The sequence below is a fragment of the Phalacrocorax carbo genome, chromosome 2 (assembly GCF_963921805.1).
Source record: "Phalacrocorax carbo chromosome 2, bPhaCar2.1, whole genome shotgun sequence".
In the NCBI taxonomy this organism is placed as follows: domain Eukaryota; kingdom Metazoa; phylum Chordata; class Aves; order Suliformes; family Phalacrocoracidae; genus Phalacrocorax; species Phalacrocorax carbo.
In genome coordinates this window covers 151922560-151941614 of record NC_087514.1, presented here as the reverse complement: position 1 = coordinate 151941614, position 19055 = coordinate 151922560, and the positions used below count along the sequence as shown (strand labels likewise).

At 39.4% G+C, this 19055-nt stretch overlaps 1 protein-coding gene and 1 long non-coding RNA gene across 4 annotated transcripts in view; one reads left to right on the top strand and one right to left on the bottom strand.

Moving 5' to 3' along the window:
- Nucleotides 1-5215: 5215 nt before the first annotated feature.
- Nucleotides 5216-19055, top strand: part of EPC1 (enhancer of polycomb homolog 1) — a 67317-nt gene continuing 53477 nt past the window's right edge. For 2 of the 3 annotated variants that reach the window (XM_064444931.1, XM_064444927.1), the window contains exon 1: nt 6043-6382. Coding sequence is in view for 2 of the 3 variants with exons in the window: in XM_064444927.1 (XP_064300997.1) it covers nt 6303-6382 (80 nt within the window). In the remaining variant the exon portion in view is untranslated. Of the gene's footprint in view, nt 5522-6042; nt 6383-19055 lie in introns of those variants that run through there. The other variant, XM_064444925.1, reaches the window with a different exon arrangement.
- LOC135312120 (uncharacterized) lies at nt 11231-18314 on the bottom strand. Its single transcript, XR_010371785.1, has 2 exons — nt 16540-18314; nt 11231-11306 (listed from the first exon to the last, which is right to left on the bottom strand). It is a non-coding gene; the product is annotated as an uncharacterized LOC135312120 (long non-coding RNA).

Genomic DNA, 19055 nt, shown 5'->3' with positions numbered 1-19055 from the left:
TCAACAGCAGTAGCAACAGCTGTATCTTACAGTCTGGGAACAATGCTCGCACAAGAACCATTGTGGACAGAAACGAACAATGTAAGCAAGTGAAAAAGATGCTTTAACGGTTACTTCTGCTTGCAAACATCTCGGTGAATATATATTCAGCATCAATTTTAATACAAGGATGAGGATTCAGTGCTTGGATTCAAAAGCACTGAATAACCTTCCACCTGAAATTCGAAGACCTGGACCAAAGCTGATGTGATTCTCTTTCAAATAGCAGCACATAACAGGGAAAGCACAGACAACAATCCCAATCAAAGAGTTGCCAAATTTAAAAGAAAAGTTTCACAGTAAGCTTTTTTTCCCCCCCAATTTTCTTTTTTTCTGGCTTTGTTCTGAAATCACACCCAGTATTTCCCCACCAGCTTCAACCAATTAAATATAGACAACTAAAAGTCCAGAATTTTTTAAATAGATCTGTACCAACGTGGAGTGGCTAAAGTATTCTCTTAATAAGTATACTACCAAATAGGACTTTACCTGTGGAGGTAGATTTCATTCTGAAAGGAGGTCACATTTTGATTCCTACAACAATTCAACACAAGATCCTTTCCAAAATTCATGAAGACTGTTAATGCATAAAAAGATGCAGGTTATGAGCACCAATGAGTACCAATCTGTACAGTGGATCCAAGTAGATACTTTCAGACCACCATACAAGGATACAACAGAAATAACAGGAGAAAAAGCTATCCTCAGAGATGCGTGGCATACCTTGGCAACCAACAGCAACAGATGTTTTGGAGGTTTATTTCTGTATTTTCAGAAGACTCCCATTCATTTTTGTAACAAATTGCTTTTCCACCTACATTGACTTGGCTCTTTTTCCCCAGCTTTTGCCACTGAACATCACCCCAATACCATCTGAACTGTCACCGGCAGGACTTCTGATGTGAAAAGGATGAATGACATATCAACCTGTGACAATACTGTAATTTAATTCTATTTGGTCTAATCATAAAGTATTTGAAGATGAGGTCCCAACACAAGGAAAGAAATTCAGCAGTGCAGCTTTTGTGTCTGAAACAAAGGAAAACACTGCTTGAAGTAAGATTAATAAGACAAGAAATCCTTACTGATGCTCACAGTACTGTAAAGTTTGAATGAGAGGAAGATAGCAGCGAATGGGTTATTGGTAAAATACAACTTTGATCAGCTTATTAAGGTGGACACCAGTACAGCAGCACGTGTATCTTTGTACAGGTGAAATCAACATTCCAAGAGCAGTGTTAAGTCCTATTGACAGAAGAAGTGAGAAGGTATGACCGAAAAGGGGTTACTACAAAGGATACAGAAATTAACGGGGTAGTTTGCTGAACAGGAGTACCTGTCATGGTAATGCAACAAGAGAGCAAATGAAATTTTGGGATATACAGAAAAAGTATCAGGCATTACCTTACTTTAGTATGTGGCAAGTAGTGTGACTCTTGGCATATTGCACCTGTTTCTGATGTCCATGATTTGTGAAGCATGAAGGCTGCTGATAAACTGGAGAAGCACTATAGTCACATAACATCCATCACAAAGCTTAACTTTTTGTGAGTCTTATATACTCAAGCAAAACTGGAACTTGGACAGAGAGCTGGGATGAGGAGGTTTAATGTTATGAAGCCTGTGATTTAAAGTTGAATTTCAAGTGAGTCAAGTAATCACTGTAACAGATTAGTCAAGATTGTGGTGGATATTTTTATCATGTTACATTTTCAGTCAAGACTGGACACTTTTTAGAAACACCTGTCCTGAGTCAAACAAGAATTAAGCTAGAGAAATCTATGTCCTCCCTTATAATAGTCAGCCATAAATGATCCATTCTTATGCTATAATTTATGAATTTTCCAGCTTACAGCAAATCAGTTTTTTAGATTCTTCAAGAGCAATTATGCAGCTATGTGAATGTTATCTATTGAATAAAAATGCAAAATATTTATGCATTTGGTGATCTTTCAACTGAAAAACATTCAATGCCATTTTTATGAAAACAAATTATCATTTACATACTGGTTGCAACAGCACTTTGATATCCTTCAGCTATTGCTATCTACCTAATGATTTATACTGACTAAACAGGACTGATAATTCACCTCCTAAAGACATCAGGAAAAGATTGTCAAGAGAAGATCAGTGTACTTTGTTTATGACAAGTGTAGAGACAGAGACCTACTTGGAAAATATGGCAGTAGAGTTAAATCTTTATGGGCAAGATAAAGATTAATGAAAATGAAAGATAAAGACTAATAAAAGCAATTATACTGCAAGCAGAATGTAAAAAGTTCTTTCACTAATTTGAGTAAGATGGTATTTGAATGTTATCAGTTTTTAGTCACTTTTTTGTCTAAAACCTTAAATATAGCTAGTTTGTTTCTTTGCTCCCATACAGATATTCTATGTCCTTGTTTTTGAGCAAAAGCTCAAGATGAACATTCCCACCAAGCACTGGACAAAGCTTTTTTAAAAAAGAAAAAAAAAAGAAAGTTCAGAATGGATGGTGGTGCTCTTTGGAGTTACTCTGAACAATAAGAAATTTGGGGAAATTTGACATCAAATCAAGTGAGGGTTGCTTTTAAAGCATGAGAACATATTGTTCAGCTTTTCTTGGAACACTTATTCAGATAAAAGAAGCCACAATGTACATTTCAGTCACTATCTCAATTCTCAACATTTAGCACATGATATACACTATTTTCAGTTAAAACCCATGATGAGATCAAACATGAGAGAAAACCCTGGTTTAAACAGTTACCATACATCAGCTCATCTACAGATTAGAAACTTTAAATCAGAAGGAAATTTGGGATAGTTCAGTTTCGTTTAGCCTGTAACTAAAGGATCCAGGCGAATTCTTTCACATTTGCCACACCATAGTATTTCCTCAGACGTTCACTGTTCACCAAGGCCTGGCTCATCTGAGGTTATTTACTTTGCAGCATTTAGTCCCAGGTTGTACCACGGCTAGCCACCATACTTAACGAGTTTGTCACATTGTTGCTGTAGTAAATACAACCTTATCTAAGGTATTTCATGCAAAAGAATTGCAAAGATTCTGCAAATGAGCAGCTGCAATGCCGCTACTAAATGTGGGAAAGAAAAAGTTTAAAAACCTACAGCAACATACCATAACAAAGAATGTACCGAGAGGGGTATGAGCCTACAGACCACATCCCTCCTCCAAAGCATAGTTTGCTCTCCTGGGTGTAGCTATGCCCCTAGACAGAGCCACGTGGCCCTTTCCACCTCCCCCACTGCCAGATGTGGGCTGTGTCCGACCTGTGCTAGCACAGGTCAGATAGTGATGGACACTTCATCTATGATGACATTTCATCTATGACGGACATTTCATCTATGACATTTCATCTGTGGACACTGCAGGGAGATGAGGAGTTCTCAAAAAACAGTCAACAGGACAGGAACCTTCCCAGTGCGCGTGGTCATTTTGGTCCCAAGCCTCCTGCGTGTTTATCCACTTGTATTAACAAGTTTGAGGTGACCCTTTAGTAAGCAGGTGTTCATATAATAATCGCTGCCACCAGGAGTATAAGTATTATGAATTCCCTAAATATAAGTTAGGACGGAGGTGCAGATAATTGACACATGGTCCTCAAACTAATGGTTAAGAACAACACTTTTATTCCTATAAATAGCAGGCTACATCTCTTCAGGCCCATATAATTTGAACTACTGTATATCTTTTTTTCTAGGACTTGTTAGGTGCTAGCAGGCCTGGTTTATGATTTTTTCCGTGTCACCCTGCCTTTTGGATCCTTTCATTGCCCCTCCTTTGTCAAACATAAGCTTTGTGTCTATGTTTTCAATGCTCTCACAGCCTACTTCCCCACCTTATCTATTTTCTGTCATTACAAAAAAAAATTAATGCCAATTTGATTAGACTTCTTCATCTGCTTCTTCATCTGCTGCTTTTTCAAACAAACATCTTTGTGCTATCTTCCATGCTGTCCTTCTTGTTGGAGAAGTTTTCTTTCAACAGCCACAAACCCAACTAATTTTCTTCATCGAATCCTGCCTTATGTCTTCTTCACCATGATGTATACACAGAAACAAGAGTTAGGCTGATGGTGTGTTGCAAACTGTGTGTACAGTCGCATTGTTTCCCTCATCTGTCTATAGCCATCTGCTGTCTTTTTGTCATACTTTTGAGCTCTTCAGGGCAGGAATTATCTTTTTGCCCTATATTTCTATACGGTATACCATCATAATAATAGCCCAGGATTAAGGTTGCTAGATAGCATAATAATACAAACAAAATTATAATGATGACAAAATTTGCTCTAAGTTCTTTGCAGGTATTTTTTTTTGAAACCCAAGAAATATGAGGTGGTTCAGGAAGAAAATTCCCAATTTCACTGTTGTTTCAGTACCCCTGAAAAAGGTTTAGAATAGTAGCGGATGGGAATATTAATTGAAGTCTTTTAATGTAGCTCTGGTCAGGCTCAGCAGGTCTGACAGCCTGTCTCCATTGTAACTCCTACTAAAGGCAGTAAAAGGACTCTCACGGGAAATGAATCAGGCCCTACGGAGCCCATGAGGCAGCGTGCAAGAGGAGCCGTGCTATTGCCTGGCAGGATTGGTGGCTCAGGCAGGGGACCACATATTGACATGTTTATGATCAACCCTAGGCATGCCATATTTTGTTATGTATTATCTTTTGAAGGTGAATGTCAACAAAGTTAAGGGGCTGCAATGCTATCAGGGGTCATAGAAAGAGAAACAAAAAGATTGTTTCCACAGAAACCGTAATTCAGGCAGACTGCTGTGAACCATGAACGAGAAAATATAAATATTACAAACTGTGTATTTATGTGTGAGAGGCCTAAATTCCGGCGACCACCGGGAATCCTTGTTCCAGCGTCCCGTCTGCGCCGACTTGCTCACTTACGAGGCTGAGGCATGTGAGGGGGGTCATTTTATCTCGGACTGAACACTGGAAGCGTTCGAATCCGCCTGCCTCTTGGCAGCACAGTTACAGCAGGCACTACCTGACTCAGCTCACAAACTAGAGCCACAGCATCAAATTTCCCAGCCCACTTAATCTGAAAGCCTGCCAAGATAGGTGAAAGACCTTATAAATATGTAAAGCAGGAAGTTCAAATTACACAGTGATGTAAATTCCCAGTGATTGATGCTCTTTTAAAAACAATAAAAATCCTCGAGAAAGTACGACGCGGCGACCGTGCCTCGCGGCCCGCGGAGGCCGGTGGTGCCGCACGGAGTTTGGGCGACGCATTGTACTTTTCGTGCGGATTCTACTTTGGATTTCTACCACTTCCTGGAGGCCGGGGGGAGGCACAGTGGGAGGAACCAAAAAACTCGGTGCCACAGCCATTTTGTTTGTGGGCAGCATGGTAGAATTCTGTCAGTCAGTATAAGGAGGGGTTTTTAAAACAGTATTTATGGAAAAACTATTCCTGCCGTAACGGATGTATCTGTTGAATTTAGTGTTAATTTAGTTCTTTCAAAGGTAGGTATTTATATTTGTAAGTAAATCGAGTGTTCGGTGGGATTCAAGCCTCTCCACTTTCCAGGAATCATGGATTTTGTTTCAGGCATGACTGGCTTTTTCAGCCGCGGCTCGGCGGCTGGAGCGCGGCGGGGCCGGGGTGCCGGGGTGCCGGCCGCGGGGCGGCCCGATGCCGCGGGGAAGGGCGGAGGGATGCGCTGCTCGGCGCAAACTTGCTTCGGGGTCAGGAGTGGGGGCTGGGGCGGGGGGAGGAGGGAAAACGGCGAAGTCTCGGAATTATTTTCTCCAGCTGCCTTTCTTTATTAATTCTCAAGAGGCGGCTGCTTTCATTGAAGGGAGGGATGAGGCGGGGGGGCTGCGTGGAGCCAGCAGTAGTTTTGCAGTGTCACCGAAAACCAGCGCTAGACTTTGGTCCTGTGTGTTTCAAAGGCGGGTGTAAAATGGCACACTGCATTTTTCCAGGCGGCGGCGGTAGCGGGGGTGGGAGCGGGGGGGGGGGGGGGGCGGCGGGGCCGCTGCCCCCGGAGCCCATCGAGCTGCCGCCGGCCTCGGTAAAGTTGTGACCCCGGGGGCGCCGGGCTCCCCCGCCCCGGCCGCGCCAGCATCGCCCCCAGACCCTCGGGGAAGCCGCCTCCTTCCTCGGCCGGCGATCCCGGCGGGGGCGAGGAGGGGAGGGGGTGTGTGGAAGGAAGGAAGGGGAAGAAAAAAAAAAAAAAGAAGAAAAGTGTCACTTTTTACATTTGCGAAATATTTTAAGGATGTTCGGGGAGCCCTTTGCAGCATGGAGGTGGCTGGTTGTAGGAGAGCGAGTGTGCAGTCCATATTGTTACAGCCGTTTTGCAAGGACTGCCTTCTCCCAAGGTAAGTTTGCGATTTTAACCAAAAATATTCGTTGCTGCGGTTTTTTTTTTTTGTTGGTTGGTTTTTTTTTTTCGTGTTTAGTGCTGTGGAGGGTTTTCCTTGTGTTGATGAACAAAACGTAGCCTTGTATTTTTCTCAGCTTTGATCTCCTGTGTATCCCACCCAGCGATGTCTCCTTAATAGCCACAATTACCGAAGTCAGTTTTGTTTCCTCTTTAAAATTTTATTCAAGCGAAGCTTAACAGCAATTTAAGTTCAATTTAGGCGTATAAGAACTCAGATATTTTCCAGATGGATTTGGTTTTTCGCTTCTGGCTTTTTGTTTGGGGGGTTTATTACCGGGTAATAAACGGATCGACGACCAGATTTGTCTTTACAAATATAATGCAGCTCTAATACATAAAGAAGCATATTATGTGGCTGCTGTATGGTCTGGTGGCGGCTAAAAGAGTTTACGATGCCATTTGTGATGGCTCTTGATGGATTACTTTGGTCTAAAGTACGGGGGGAATCTGCCCTTGGTATGGTGAAGGTGGAGATTGACATAAGAGGGTTTATATTAAGTTACGTCTCTTACTAAACAGTGACCTTTTTATTTACAAATTAGCGCTCTTGGGGCAATTAGCTTAAAGCATTAGTTATATAAAGGCTCTTATTTCACCACACTTCATTTAGATGTCTTGGGTTGGGGGGGTAAGGGGTTTGTTTGTGTGTTCTTTTTCCTTCAGGAAGGTACATTTGGGAGACATTTTGTAATTTTTGGCATTTTTCTAGGCGCATTTTTTTTTCCACACGGTGGGAGATCTTTTTTGTTTTGCATCGATCCGTGTTGGCGGCGCTGTGGTGCTCCGGAACGATTTGTGTCCCTGGCTGGGGGGGCCGGGGGGGCCGGGAGAAAGGTGGGGCACGGTTTGATCTATTGTACCTTTTCCTTTTCTCTATCAAGAGTAACCGCCGATTAGTTAGAAAGATGATTAAATTGTATCTCTGAAAAATTGTGATGTTGCATGAACTACGGCCCGGAACAGGCATGACCTCACCCTTTCACCGGTTTGTGTAATGAAGCAGATTTTTATTTATTTTTTTCCAGTCCTGTACCTAGAGATCAGTTTTTTTCAGTAATGAGATTTTCGGCCCCACCCCCAAAATGATTTTACAGTAGCTGCAGATGAAAGGTTTTAAAATGATTTTTCCATACAATATGGAAGGCTTTGGTACACACTTATTGTGCAACTAGTCCATTGTTTGCTTGTTGTGAAGTTAAAGGTTATATTCGCTGCCGGTTATTAAAACTGTGAGGTCCCTCTTGCTTGTGTGCTTGCATATGCAAATTTCTTGACGAGGTCTGAAGGAGTTTGGATTGTGCATGAAGGCGGGATTGTAAAGAAGGGAAAACCTAACCTAGTCCTTCACATTGTAACAGGATTCACCTGAGGTGGGTGGGTTTTTTCTTTCCTGTTGCTAACTGGAGCATGCGTTTTACATTTATTTAAATAGATATATATTAATGTGTGTTGTTTTTCTCATGTTACAACCTACAGATCACCTTGGTTTTAAGTGCAAATGTTTTAGAAGGCTTTCTGCTGACATCCATATTAGGTGTTTAAGAAAACAAGTGATTAATGTTCTAAGAAGATGGGTGGGAAGACATAGTCAAGCCTGTGATCAGAGCATATATTAGAAAACTCAACAGGTTCAGGAACAAATTTAACATTAAATTTAACACATTTTTAAGGAATCAATGTGCTTATTATTTGGGAGTGATGTGAAGCTGATGATTTTAGATACCTTTGCATCTACTTTACTTTTCAATGTCTTCATTGTTTTCAAAGAATAAATTCGACAAATACTGGTCTGCTTGAAAGTTTCTGAACTTCTCATGAGCATTTTAATCTTCAAAAGTGCATTTAGATTTTGTCTTAAAGAAAGTTTGTTCTTGAAGTTATTTAGTTTTATGGAAACTGATTCACAACTTGTAGTAGGTCTCTGTAATGGTCTCTCTGTCTTTTTTTTTTTTTTTTTGGAAGGTAAAATTTACTTCTATCTTAGGTAACTACATCTTGTAACCTTCTTCCTGTAAGAGACATATCCAAGAGAGCAGTCAGCTTTCATCATTTCTCTTCTGTCAGACAAGATCTGCTTATTTGAAGTCTTGGCTGGAGAAGAGAGTCCTGTTGGCCTACAACAGTGCAATATGACCATTACATCGTCAGTGTCCTGGTACAACTCTTAGGTCTTGAGGACAAGTATCAGGATATAGACCCTCTTAGAAAGTGTGGATTTTGGACATCTTCCACCTCTGGGACAGATCACTAGTTCACCAGGTTGGCATTTTGGATTATGCCAATGGAAATACAGCCAACTGTTGTTGACACTATTATCGTAACTATAAATCTTAGAGAATCACTGGGTTATTTACATCTGAGTAATTCTGACACAACTTTCATTTTCTTTACACTGTATAGACCACCAATATTCAGTTTGCTCATCCATGGACAATGGTACTGAGCAACTGATAAACTACTGAAGGTAACTCCATGCTTCTGCTCCTCTTGTCATCCTGGACTATGAACATGGTGATTTCTTGTGACTGCAGCCTGTGCGTGTAGGCCATAAGTGAACTTGTTGCTGGTGATACTGCTGCTCAGCGGCAGCTTCTAGCTCAGTGAAGTCAGCGAGAACATGAATGCCGAATAGAAACTCGCTTCACACTTGCTCTTCTTTTCCCCCATTCAGTTGGGTCTACTGTTTAACATTGGTTGTCATTTTGCAACTTTGATGCTGTATCTGATGAAAGTGTCTGTTCTCACTCCTACCCAAGAAGTCATAAGGTGAGAGGAGTGAAGTGCTGGTATTTTGCAATTCAGTGGTTTCCGCTCTTCTGCTTTCTTTCTGAGCCATTGTTGAACAAGAAATAGTTCCCGGCAGATGTGTTGTCAATAAGGAATAAGAATTAAGATTTAGCATCCTCTTGAAGCTAAATAGCAACTAACTTACTGCATCCTGTATATTCTGCAGAAATGCCTGGAAGAGTCATTACTGAGGGGTGGCTCTGTCTTGATTGTGTGTTTTTCCTACCCTGTTCCTTCTGAACTGCCTGTCTGTGGAATACCAGGACCTAAAACATAAGAGATTCTTCTATTTTTTTTTCTTGGTGGGTTTCTCAATTTTGTCCCCTTTATATTATTGCCTTTCTAAGATGGCAAAACTAATATATTTTTCTCCTAATACAGTTTCCCTTTTATTTAGAAACTCTACATAGACTCCATACACCTTTCAAAGATATTTGGCTCTCCTGGCTTAAAACTATTTGAAGTATAGCACCCTACTGTAAATGAAATAATATTTTCCAAGATCTTAATTTATTCTGACTGACCAAACTGTTCTGTGTGCCTTCATGACATTCCTCCTATCAATATTACTAGTATTATACTCTCAAATAAGAGGCACAGGGTAAAGATGGCCATCTGTCTCAAATTGCCATAGAAGTGCAGATGTGTAGATCCCAGACAGATTTAATCAGCTTCCAAAGGTAGCCAATAATAATGTGAAGACAGTTCCCCAGGTGTGTGCTAGTGGCATAAAAGAACATCATTTGGGACTCGGTTCAAATAAGGTATAACTCCTGCTTCATTCACTCATATATCACTGTGTTCTCTGTTTTCCTATGGGTGATAACATACCTTGGCAGCTGGGACTTCTGGCTGTTCTAAACTCTTCATTGTTTCCTTGATTCAACACTCAACAAGGTTTCAGGAATGGGGGAGAAGGTATCTTTATGTTCTAAATCTTGTGACATAGTCTTGATTCTCACCTTTCTTATTTCATAACTTCGCTATCTGTAGTACTCCACATCATACGTGTCAGCGTCGAGTTATAGCAATGAATAATGTTTTTAAAACTTGCTTTAAGGGACACCTGTTTCCCAGCTTCCCTTTGTTTCACCCAACAAAGGATGATAGATTCCTTGCTTGCTTCAAACTTTCATCTTCTAGAAAGTTAGATCCCTCCACACCTCTTTCAGACTGGTATTTGCATGGCTTTTCAGTGTTACGAAATTATCTGCTTTACCTCCTATATGCCAGAGGAAATGGCTTTGGCTAGCGCATCTTTCCATCTTTTAGCATTCTTCATATTTCTCCTCTTTTATCAAATAGCTCAAGAAGTTAATTTATATTGTAGTGAAAAGGTCCAAATTCTTAGACAATCCTAGATTTTAAATGCTTTAGTAAATATATGGAGTCAGGGGGAAATATCAGTGCTCTGAAACAGAATTTTTCTGACTTGCTGTTGTGAGCAACAAAGTATGTCTTGGACACACATGCCCACATACCAGTGGCTTCAGCTCCCATGGGCTGCTTTAGATTCTTAGCTAAAGTCATGCTTCCAATGCACCATGTTACTACTGGACTGTCCTTTGGCCCCAGGAGCAAGATAATACCAACACTACAGATTTCCTTAATAGGAAGTTTTGTTCATAAATTCCCTACTGATAATAGCTAGAGCCTAAAATTGGTGGTCAGAATTTGACCCTTAAAGTAGGTATTGCAGTGCTTAAAAACTAAGTACATTTGCTAAAAACTATTCTTTCTGCTTATCTTTCTGTATAAACAATAGAGAGAGGTGGGAACTGCCAAATAACATGTGAGTACTAGTCTTCATTAGCTGTGCAGGCAGTTGAGATGCTGTTATGGTGGTCCCGGATGGTAAATGGGAAGTTGCTCAGAGGCATACAATACCATACAGCAGAAAACAATAGTTACAGGTGCCATTGTCTGTTGACTGGAGCACCAGTGAAAATAGTAAGAGCTCTAAATGCTAGGCCTTCTGCACTCTGGGAATTCAAACCTGGACCAGGTGGTTTCCAATAGTGGGATGCTGATCCTCCATCTTCTGCTGTTGAAGACCATCTGGATCACTTTTGCTAGGGAAAGGGAAAAGGAGGAGTTAGATGTTTACAATGTATTGAGCACTGGGATTTCTTGTCAGATTCCTTTTTGGTTTTTCTCTGGGACCTGTGCTTACAAGTGTATGGTCAGATATTTAGGTAACGAGCCTATAAGGTGGTGTTAACTCATGCTTCAGTGGATTAACAAACAGTAAGCTATGTTTCTGAGAAAATTGGAATCACTGTATCATAAACACTTGATATAGAACTTGCTTTACCTGACTTCAGATGGATGTTGTTAAATCTGTTATCCTAGTCATTGAAAAGAAAAAGGTCAAGCAAATCACCCCAATTAAAAAAACCTCCAGATTTTTGATTCCTGCTGTGATAAGAACCATAATTTAAACTTCACTGATCTCCATCTGCCTATTATGACTAGGTCAGATGTGAACATCTGCACTTAATCAGAAAATCTCATGCCCCAGTGTTTGCTTATACTGACTTGTGCATGATTTAGGTAATGAAAAGTTAGCTCTTAATCCTCTCTCCCCTTCAGAGGTTTAAGAGACTTGCTAAATGGAAGTAAGACCTCCCTGGCCTCACAGGTGTGTGCATATTGAATATTCATTAACACAAATAAGAGAGTTTTCAATGTTTGTTCAAACAGGTTAAAAAACAAGGTGACTCAGATCTGGGCCTTTCAGCATCATAGGCATCCCTCAGGTTCTGTATCTGTTTACTAGGAATCTTGGTGCTGCCATAACCTTATGACTAAAAGTCTGATTTCTTCAGAGGGTCCTTTTACCTGAGAGCTTTTCATCTGTAATACCAGGCATAGACCGGGCATGCTACCTGGATGAATTAGTTCAGAGAATTTTTTCTTAAGAAAAACTTAAAATGTAATTTCAAATGCTATAATGCAGAGCAGTTGTGTTCTTTCTGATGGTCTTAAAGGTATCCATACAAGACAGAATATCTTGATGCCTTTAGACAATGTGATTGTGTATTCACAATTCAAAAAAAGTGCCACAATCGGCATTTTTTAAGGAGAAGCCGTGCTGGATAAGAGTGGGGGGGAAAAAACTTACGTCTGATGACTCTGCATACACATATTCTGTTTGGCCCATACACACTCATAACCACATAATGAATGAAGATTCCGTAAGAAAGTATTCTGATTTTTTTTGTCATCTCTGAATCAATTTCCAAGCTAAAAATTGGATATCGCAGGAATCTGTGGGACTTAGAAGCTTTAGTCAAGCAGACTTTCCAATGAGCTACTTTAATGTGAGCAACTGTTTTCCTTCCCATCTTCTATGTTCTCCCCAGATATTTTTTTTTAAATCAGGTCATGTCCTTTGTGGTAACACCCTTCTTGAGTTGCTTACACATCAGATGAAGTTCAGCAGACTTGGCGATTGTGACCAGCACCTGGCTTGTGCATAGGCCCCTGTGTTAATGACAGTGGTCTGTCTTCTCTTAGATCAACAGTGTCAAACAACTGTAAAACTAACACATTAAATAATAAGAGAACGAGAACAGAGTGACTGTATCAGAGAGGGGTGAGGGGGTCAAAGCCGTAACTGCTTGTACTCTAAATGATTTGAGAAAACAAATCAAACAAACAAAAAAAACCCCAAAACATCAGAACAGCCTTATCAGATCAGTTTTGTATTCAGATCTAGCCTATTCTGCTAGATTATATATTCAAACTTAGCTCATTAGCTTTTTTTCACTAATACAGCATTATTAATTTGAGTTTTCTGAAGTGTGTATATAAATGTTTGGTTGTAAATATGATCATGACTAGTTTGTATCCCAGAAGACAAACAATACCTTTATAACACTCTCTCATGCTGAATTTAGAAATATAAATCAAACTACAGTGTGTAGTGTGAAGGAATCCGCATCTGAGGTTGAAAGACTTCTTTTGTATTTTTGCAAACTAACAACATCAGACTTTTGAAATCCAAAAGCTGAGTTATTTGTGGGTTTTTTCCTGTCTTTGGAAAACTGTATTTACCTTAAGTAAATATGGTATAGCCTGTGTTAGGTACTTAATAACACAATCCTATTAATTTGATCTGGAATTCATTTCATGAGGGTTTAGTCATACTTTTAGGTATGTAGGTAGATCCCACTAACATAAAAAAACCCAACCCAACCAACAACAACAACAAAACACCAAAACCCAACTAACAGCCAAACACTTCTCCCAGCCACCCCCCCAAACCAAAAAGGCCAATAAAAACCAAAACAGCTGGACAACCCCCCCACCTCCACTCCAATGCGAACATATGCACTAGGGAATGTCTCTTCATTCAAGAAACAAGTCTGCACCAAGTCTGTACCACAAGTCTTATGGTACTTTCCTGCACCAAAAGACTTCTGAAGTCTAGCTAATTCCTAATTAGGTGTAAATCAAGGTTTTCCTGAATTGTCTGAGGCAAGCCTATATACTACTTCCATTCTGATTCAGGAGCTGCAATTTAAAGCATTTGACATCATAGAGTAGATCATACTATCCAGAAGCTCTGAAGCACTTGCAAGTCGATCTATAAAAATTGTTTCAAGAAATAAATCCTGTCTTGGCAGTGTTTATGTAAATGATTTAAAAACAAAATTTAAAAAGTTAGAGCATATAACCTTAGCTGGATCGAATTTGCTATATATTTGCACATACATTGAGCCATGCAATTAACAGTGTAGTAGTAAACTTTCTAAAGTTACACAAAGAAGCATAGCTTGCCCCCAGTCTATGTGCTCCTTACCCCAGGTTAGTGCGTGACCACTGTGGCAGCCCAAGGTTTATATGGCGGTGTGGGGTGGGTGTATGTCTGTGGCGGGGGTTATTTTTGTTTGTTTTTAACTTAATGGTCACTGGAAGGATTCAGGACAGTGTGCATCACTGTGCCTACTGTCAGACCTATGTACAACCATAATTTCTCAACTTCTCCACATTTTTAGCCTTTCACCTTATTCTATGCAGAATACCACAGGGATCTATACTTAGCTCTTTGATTAATGAATTAGCATTCTGTTGGAAGGTGGAGCTTTTTTACTTGGTTTGGCGTTTTTTGGTTGGTTGGGCTTTTGTTTGCTGTTCTGTTTTGTTTGAGTTTGGGGTTTTTTGGTTGTTGTGTTTGTTTGTTTGGGGTTGGTTTGTTTGTTTGTTGGTTGGGTTTTTTGCAAGGCCAATCCTTTACATTTCCAGCAAGAAAAGGATAAGATTTTTGCTCTTCTACTGGAAATGCATAATCATATGATTAACTTCACTTGACTCAGAAATTATTCGTGTGTTTTAAACCAATGTTTGCAGAAGTCTGCGCCTAAGTAAGAGGTGGCTAGCCTATCTGCCCGGGTCAGATTTTATCTACCTCGATGTTTTTAGTAGAGTAATTAGCATGAAAGAAGAATAAATTGTGATTTTAATATTATTATTTTGTATTTCAGAATACAAAATGTTTTGGATAAAGGTTTTTAAAAAAATGGAGCATAAAGTCAGACATTTGTTGATATTTTTATCCTTTTTCTTTTTTTTTTTAAACATTGCAAAAGGGCTACATTTTAAAACTTCGTCTGTCTTACTTACTACTTAATCCTAAAAGATTATTTTGTGAAATGAGTTGTTGAAGATGACTAAAGCAAGAATTCAAGGTGTGCCTAGCATAATATTTTGGAGGAAATACATATTATGGAATGGAAGAGTAAAGCAGAAACTCATAAATCACCTTTTAACCTTTACATTTCTCAGGGTAACTATTCTGAATCCAGTAAATTTAAACAAGGAAAGACATCCTTCAATAGAGAAGAGTCTCAGCGTAATTTTTGTCTTTTTACCACTGCTATATCTAACAGAATAACTGCTCCCACTAATACATGTTTTCCGTACACACATAAAAACTTAAGTCTTCTGAAGAAGCTGTATAAAGGAAGCTAATTCCTTTCTGACAGTACTAAAAACCTCCCACAAACCCTTTGCAGAATCATAGAATCATTAAGGTTGGAAAAGATGTCTAGGATCATCAAGTCCAACTGTCAACCCAACACCACCATCCCTTTTAAGCCATGCCCTAAAGTGCCATGTCTACACATCTTTTAAATACCTCCAGGAATGGTGACTCTACCACCTCTCTGGGCAGGCTGTTCCAATGCCTGACCATTCCTTCAGTAAAGAAATTTTTTCCTAATATCCAATCTAAACCTCCCCTGATGCAGCTTGAGGCCGTTTCCTCTTGTCCTATCACTAGTGACTGAGGAGACCAACGCACACCTCACTACAACCTCCTTTCAGGTTGTTGTAGAGCAATAAGGTCTCCCCTCAGCCTCCTCTTCTCCAGGCTAAACAACCCAGTTCCCTCAACCTCTCCTTGTATGACTTGTTCTCTAGACCCTTCACCAGCTTTGTTGCCCTTCTTTTGACACGCTCCAGCAACTTGATGTCCTTCTTGTACTGAGGGGCCCAAAACTAAACACAATATTCAAGGTGTGGCTTCACCAGTGCCAAGTACAGGGGTACAATCACTTCTCTTGATGCTTTCAGACACATTTTAGGTGAGAGAATGGTAAAATGGGCTCTACTTGGACAGGTGATGTTGGGACAAACACTGAATCTGTAAAATAATAATCCTACGTCACTAGCTCCTCTTGCAGTCTTTCTGCTCCTCTTATGGAAGCAACTGCCTCCACAAACTTTAAGAGCTTAGCTATAGCTGCAAAAGTAGAAAAGTGGTAATAGCTTTCACTGCTCCTCTGTTAGCTTTGTTTCTTCTCAGTAAGAGAACTGATGGCTAGTGGCTTTTCCTCCTCTCTTGGATATAGCTCAGTGGTATAACACCTTTTGGGTTTAGCTTAGTTTCCCTGAGGGTGCTGGACTCCATTTCTGAATGTGTATGGCTGACAATGCATTCCCCATGTAAGATTACGCCATTATATTGGCATCTAACTCCTTTCATGCATGTGGAAAATGTTGCCTGTTATATATGTACTTGAAGCTATAAAACCCCACTCATACACAGTATGTAATCAGCCAAAGAAAATAAGAAATCCTTCATTTATAGACTAGTTTAGACACCAGTCTTATAGGCAAAGGTTTTCAAATATAGCATATGGCAGTGTAGTACTGTTTGGAGTGCATATTAAATTGCACATGCAGTTTTATCATTTTCAGATCCTTTTTGCACAGGTTTTACCATTCCAGGCTACTGTATTCTGCAGCCTTCACAAACTGGATCATGTGAAGGAAGAGGGCAGTGGGAACGTAACTTACAACACGGGTCTTTTCAAGTGGCTTTTCTTCTGATTTATGTAGTTCAGGTTTTTTGCTGAGTTGCTAAAGTATCTGATCAGATTCCAGCTTGGTACCCAGTGCATCTTCATAAGCAACTGTGCTGGTACAAATGAAGGAGCAAGTGTGACTATGGAGGAAAAAGAAAAAATGGCAGAGCAAAAAGCAGGACTGCAGTATCTTAAACCAATACTGTTAACGAAGGCAACACACAGCACAGTGACAGTCTCCTGCGGAGAGCCTGGGAAACTACAGAACTGTTGTTCATTTCAGCCTATCTTGTTTTTGTTAGCATTACCTAATGCAGAACAATGTTGTCTTGTGATTTCCTGCATGAAACCCGTTGATCACATGGCAATTCCTTATCCAGTTTTAAGTATGTCCACTTGCAACAAAGTGTTAAAACTTCAATTCTGTTGCAAGAAAGCCAGCTTCTGTGTGTCTGTTCTGAATGTTAAAGACACAACTACTTTTGTAATGCTGCTTTACTGGTCATTTCTAGCAACATACTGCTCAGGAGAATAACAGTGCTTTTATGGTGGAAAAATCGCACGCTCATGTTTAGTGCTTCCAAGCTTCTTGTTTCACCAGGCTGTTATTTCTCCAAATTTAAGAACTTTCAGGCAGTCTTAGAATCTAAAGGATTGTGTTTACTTACTAGCTGTTGAACGGTAATAAAAATAGGAGATTACATACAGTATTATCCCTTCACATCTCTGTTTGTTATTCTGCAGTGTAAATTGGAAGTGCTTACAAAAAGTAAAAGGTAACAAAAAATTTTGGCCATGCAGCACATGTATGTATCTGTTCGCTACAGAAGCAAAAATTCATACATATGTAAGACAAATTACTTTCCCCTCATTGAGATGAGAACTGAGGAAGATGTTTACTTGGTCACTACTTCAAATTATGATTCAGAAAGAACCTCAAACAAGCTTTGTACCTATTGCATCTCAACCATGAACACCTAAAATAACTAAGTGAACATATCATGCCATTCTTTGAGGTGCCAAAGCAATGAAATACTGAATTATCTTTCAAAAAAAAAAAAAAAAAGGCATAAGCTATCACAAAGGCATTCTATGCCAGTTTTGTACTATGGTGTCTGAACTCTTTAAATATGTTTGACAGTTCCATTATCTCATTTAAAACAGACAGTTGACACTAGCAAATAAGGTGAAATTCACTACAAATTACATCGTTCATTTAAGGTTGAAATCTTCATGCTGTTAAGATAATTTCTATATGCATCTTCTTACTACTGTAATGTGACATTTTATAAGATAATGAAGAACCTCTAGTGTCATATTTGCCTACATTTATCTCATTTTTATCCAAACTCTGGGTAGCTCACTGAGATAATTTAAAAGAATATAGCTATCTGTAATGTTATAAAACATAAGCAAACAAAAAAAAGATAGCTGAGAAGCAAATTTGAACAGAAGCATCACTAGCAAATATAAAACACGAATACATACAGAATCCATGCTAGTTTACTACAGAACAAAAAAAGCCACCTACATCTTTCCAAATATCCCTAAGAGTAAGTCATTCTGGAAAGAAACCTGGGTATGGTAATGTCATAATATGTAATTTCCTAATAATTGATTATTGAAAGGGGGGATGGGGGATACCAGTGATACTTCTTATCAGTTCAGAGTAGTCAGCATTTGCAGAGATAAAAGGCAAAAAACAGGTCAACAAAATTGCTATATAAATAAACAATGAGTTAGTGAGTTCTACAATAGTAGAAGCAGGGTGTAAAGTAGCCCCAGAGTGAGAAAAAATAAAAATTGCAGATATTTATGGATATGCAAGTTGGTGTATAGTTTAGTGTACTCATAATATTCTGCGGTTTATGAAAATATGGTACCATATTCTCTAAGCGAGAACTAATTTTAAATGGCTGGCAAATGAGAAATATGTTTTACCTTTAGCATGTTCTGGTTTTAATTGTCTGCTACAGTTTTAAGTAGGTACAAGAAAAGTATGGCCAGAGAAAACTAATGGACATAAGCGGTCAAATGTGCTTGATTTCTAATCCCACTTTGACTCTGGATTTCAGTGTGTCATTATTTGGGCGGGGGGGTGGGTGGAGAGGGTGGAGGAAGTAAGTTTAAAAAACAAAAACCAAACAAAAACCCCGCTTCCACTGAGGCTGGAGAGTGTAATGACATCAAATGTTCACTGTTAATACTATGTATTGCGGTGGATATTTATTTTCTCAAATAAACAGGTTTTTCTTAAAAGTAGAACAATAGAAAGCTCTCATATGCAATATCAGCCTTTATACTGTCCTTTATTTCAACCTTTAACTCTTTATTTTATACTTGCCTTTATATAATATACTTAAGTGGGGATAAACTCCTAATAAAAAAAATGAGAATGTTAAAAAAAGAGTTTCCTAGAAGTTGAACTACTCTCCTAAAATTTTATGTCCTTAGAATAGAGTTGCTTGATTCCAGAAAGCACCAAAAATGACACACAGTTTAACCCAT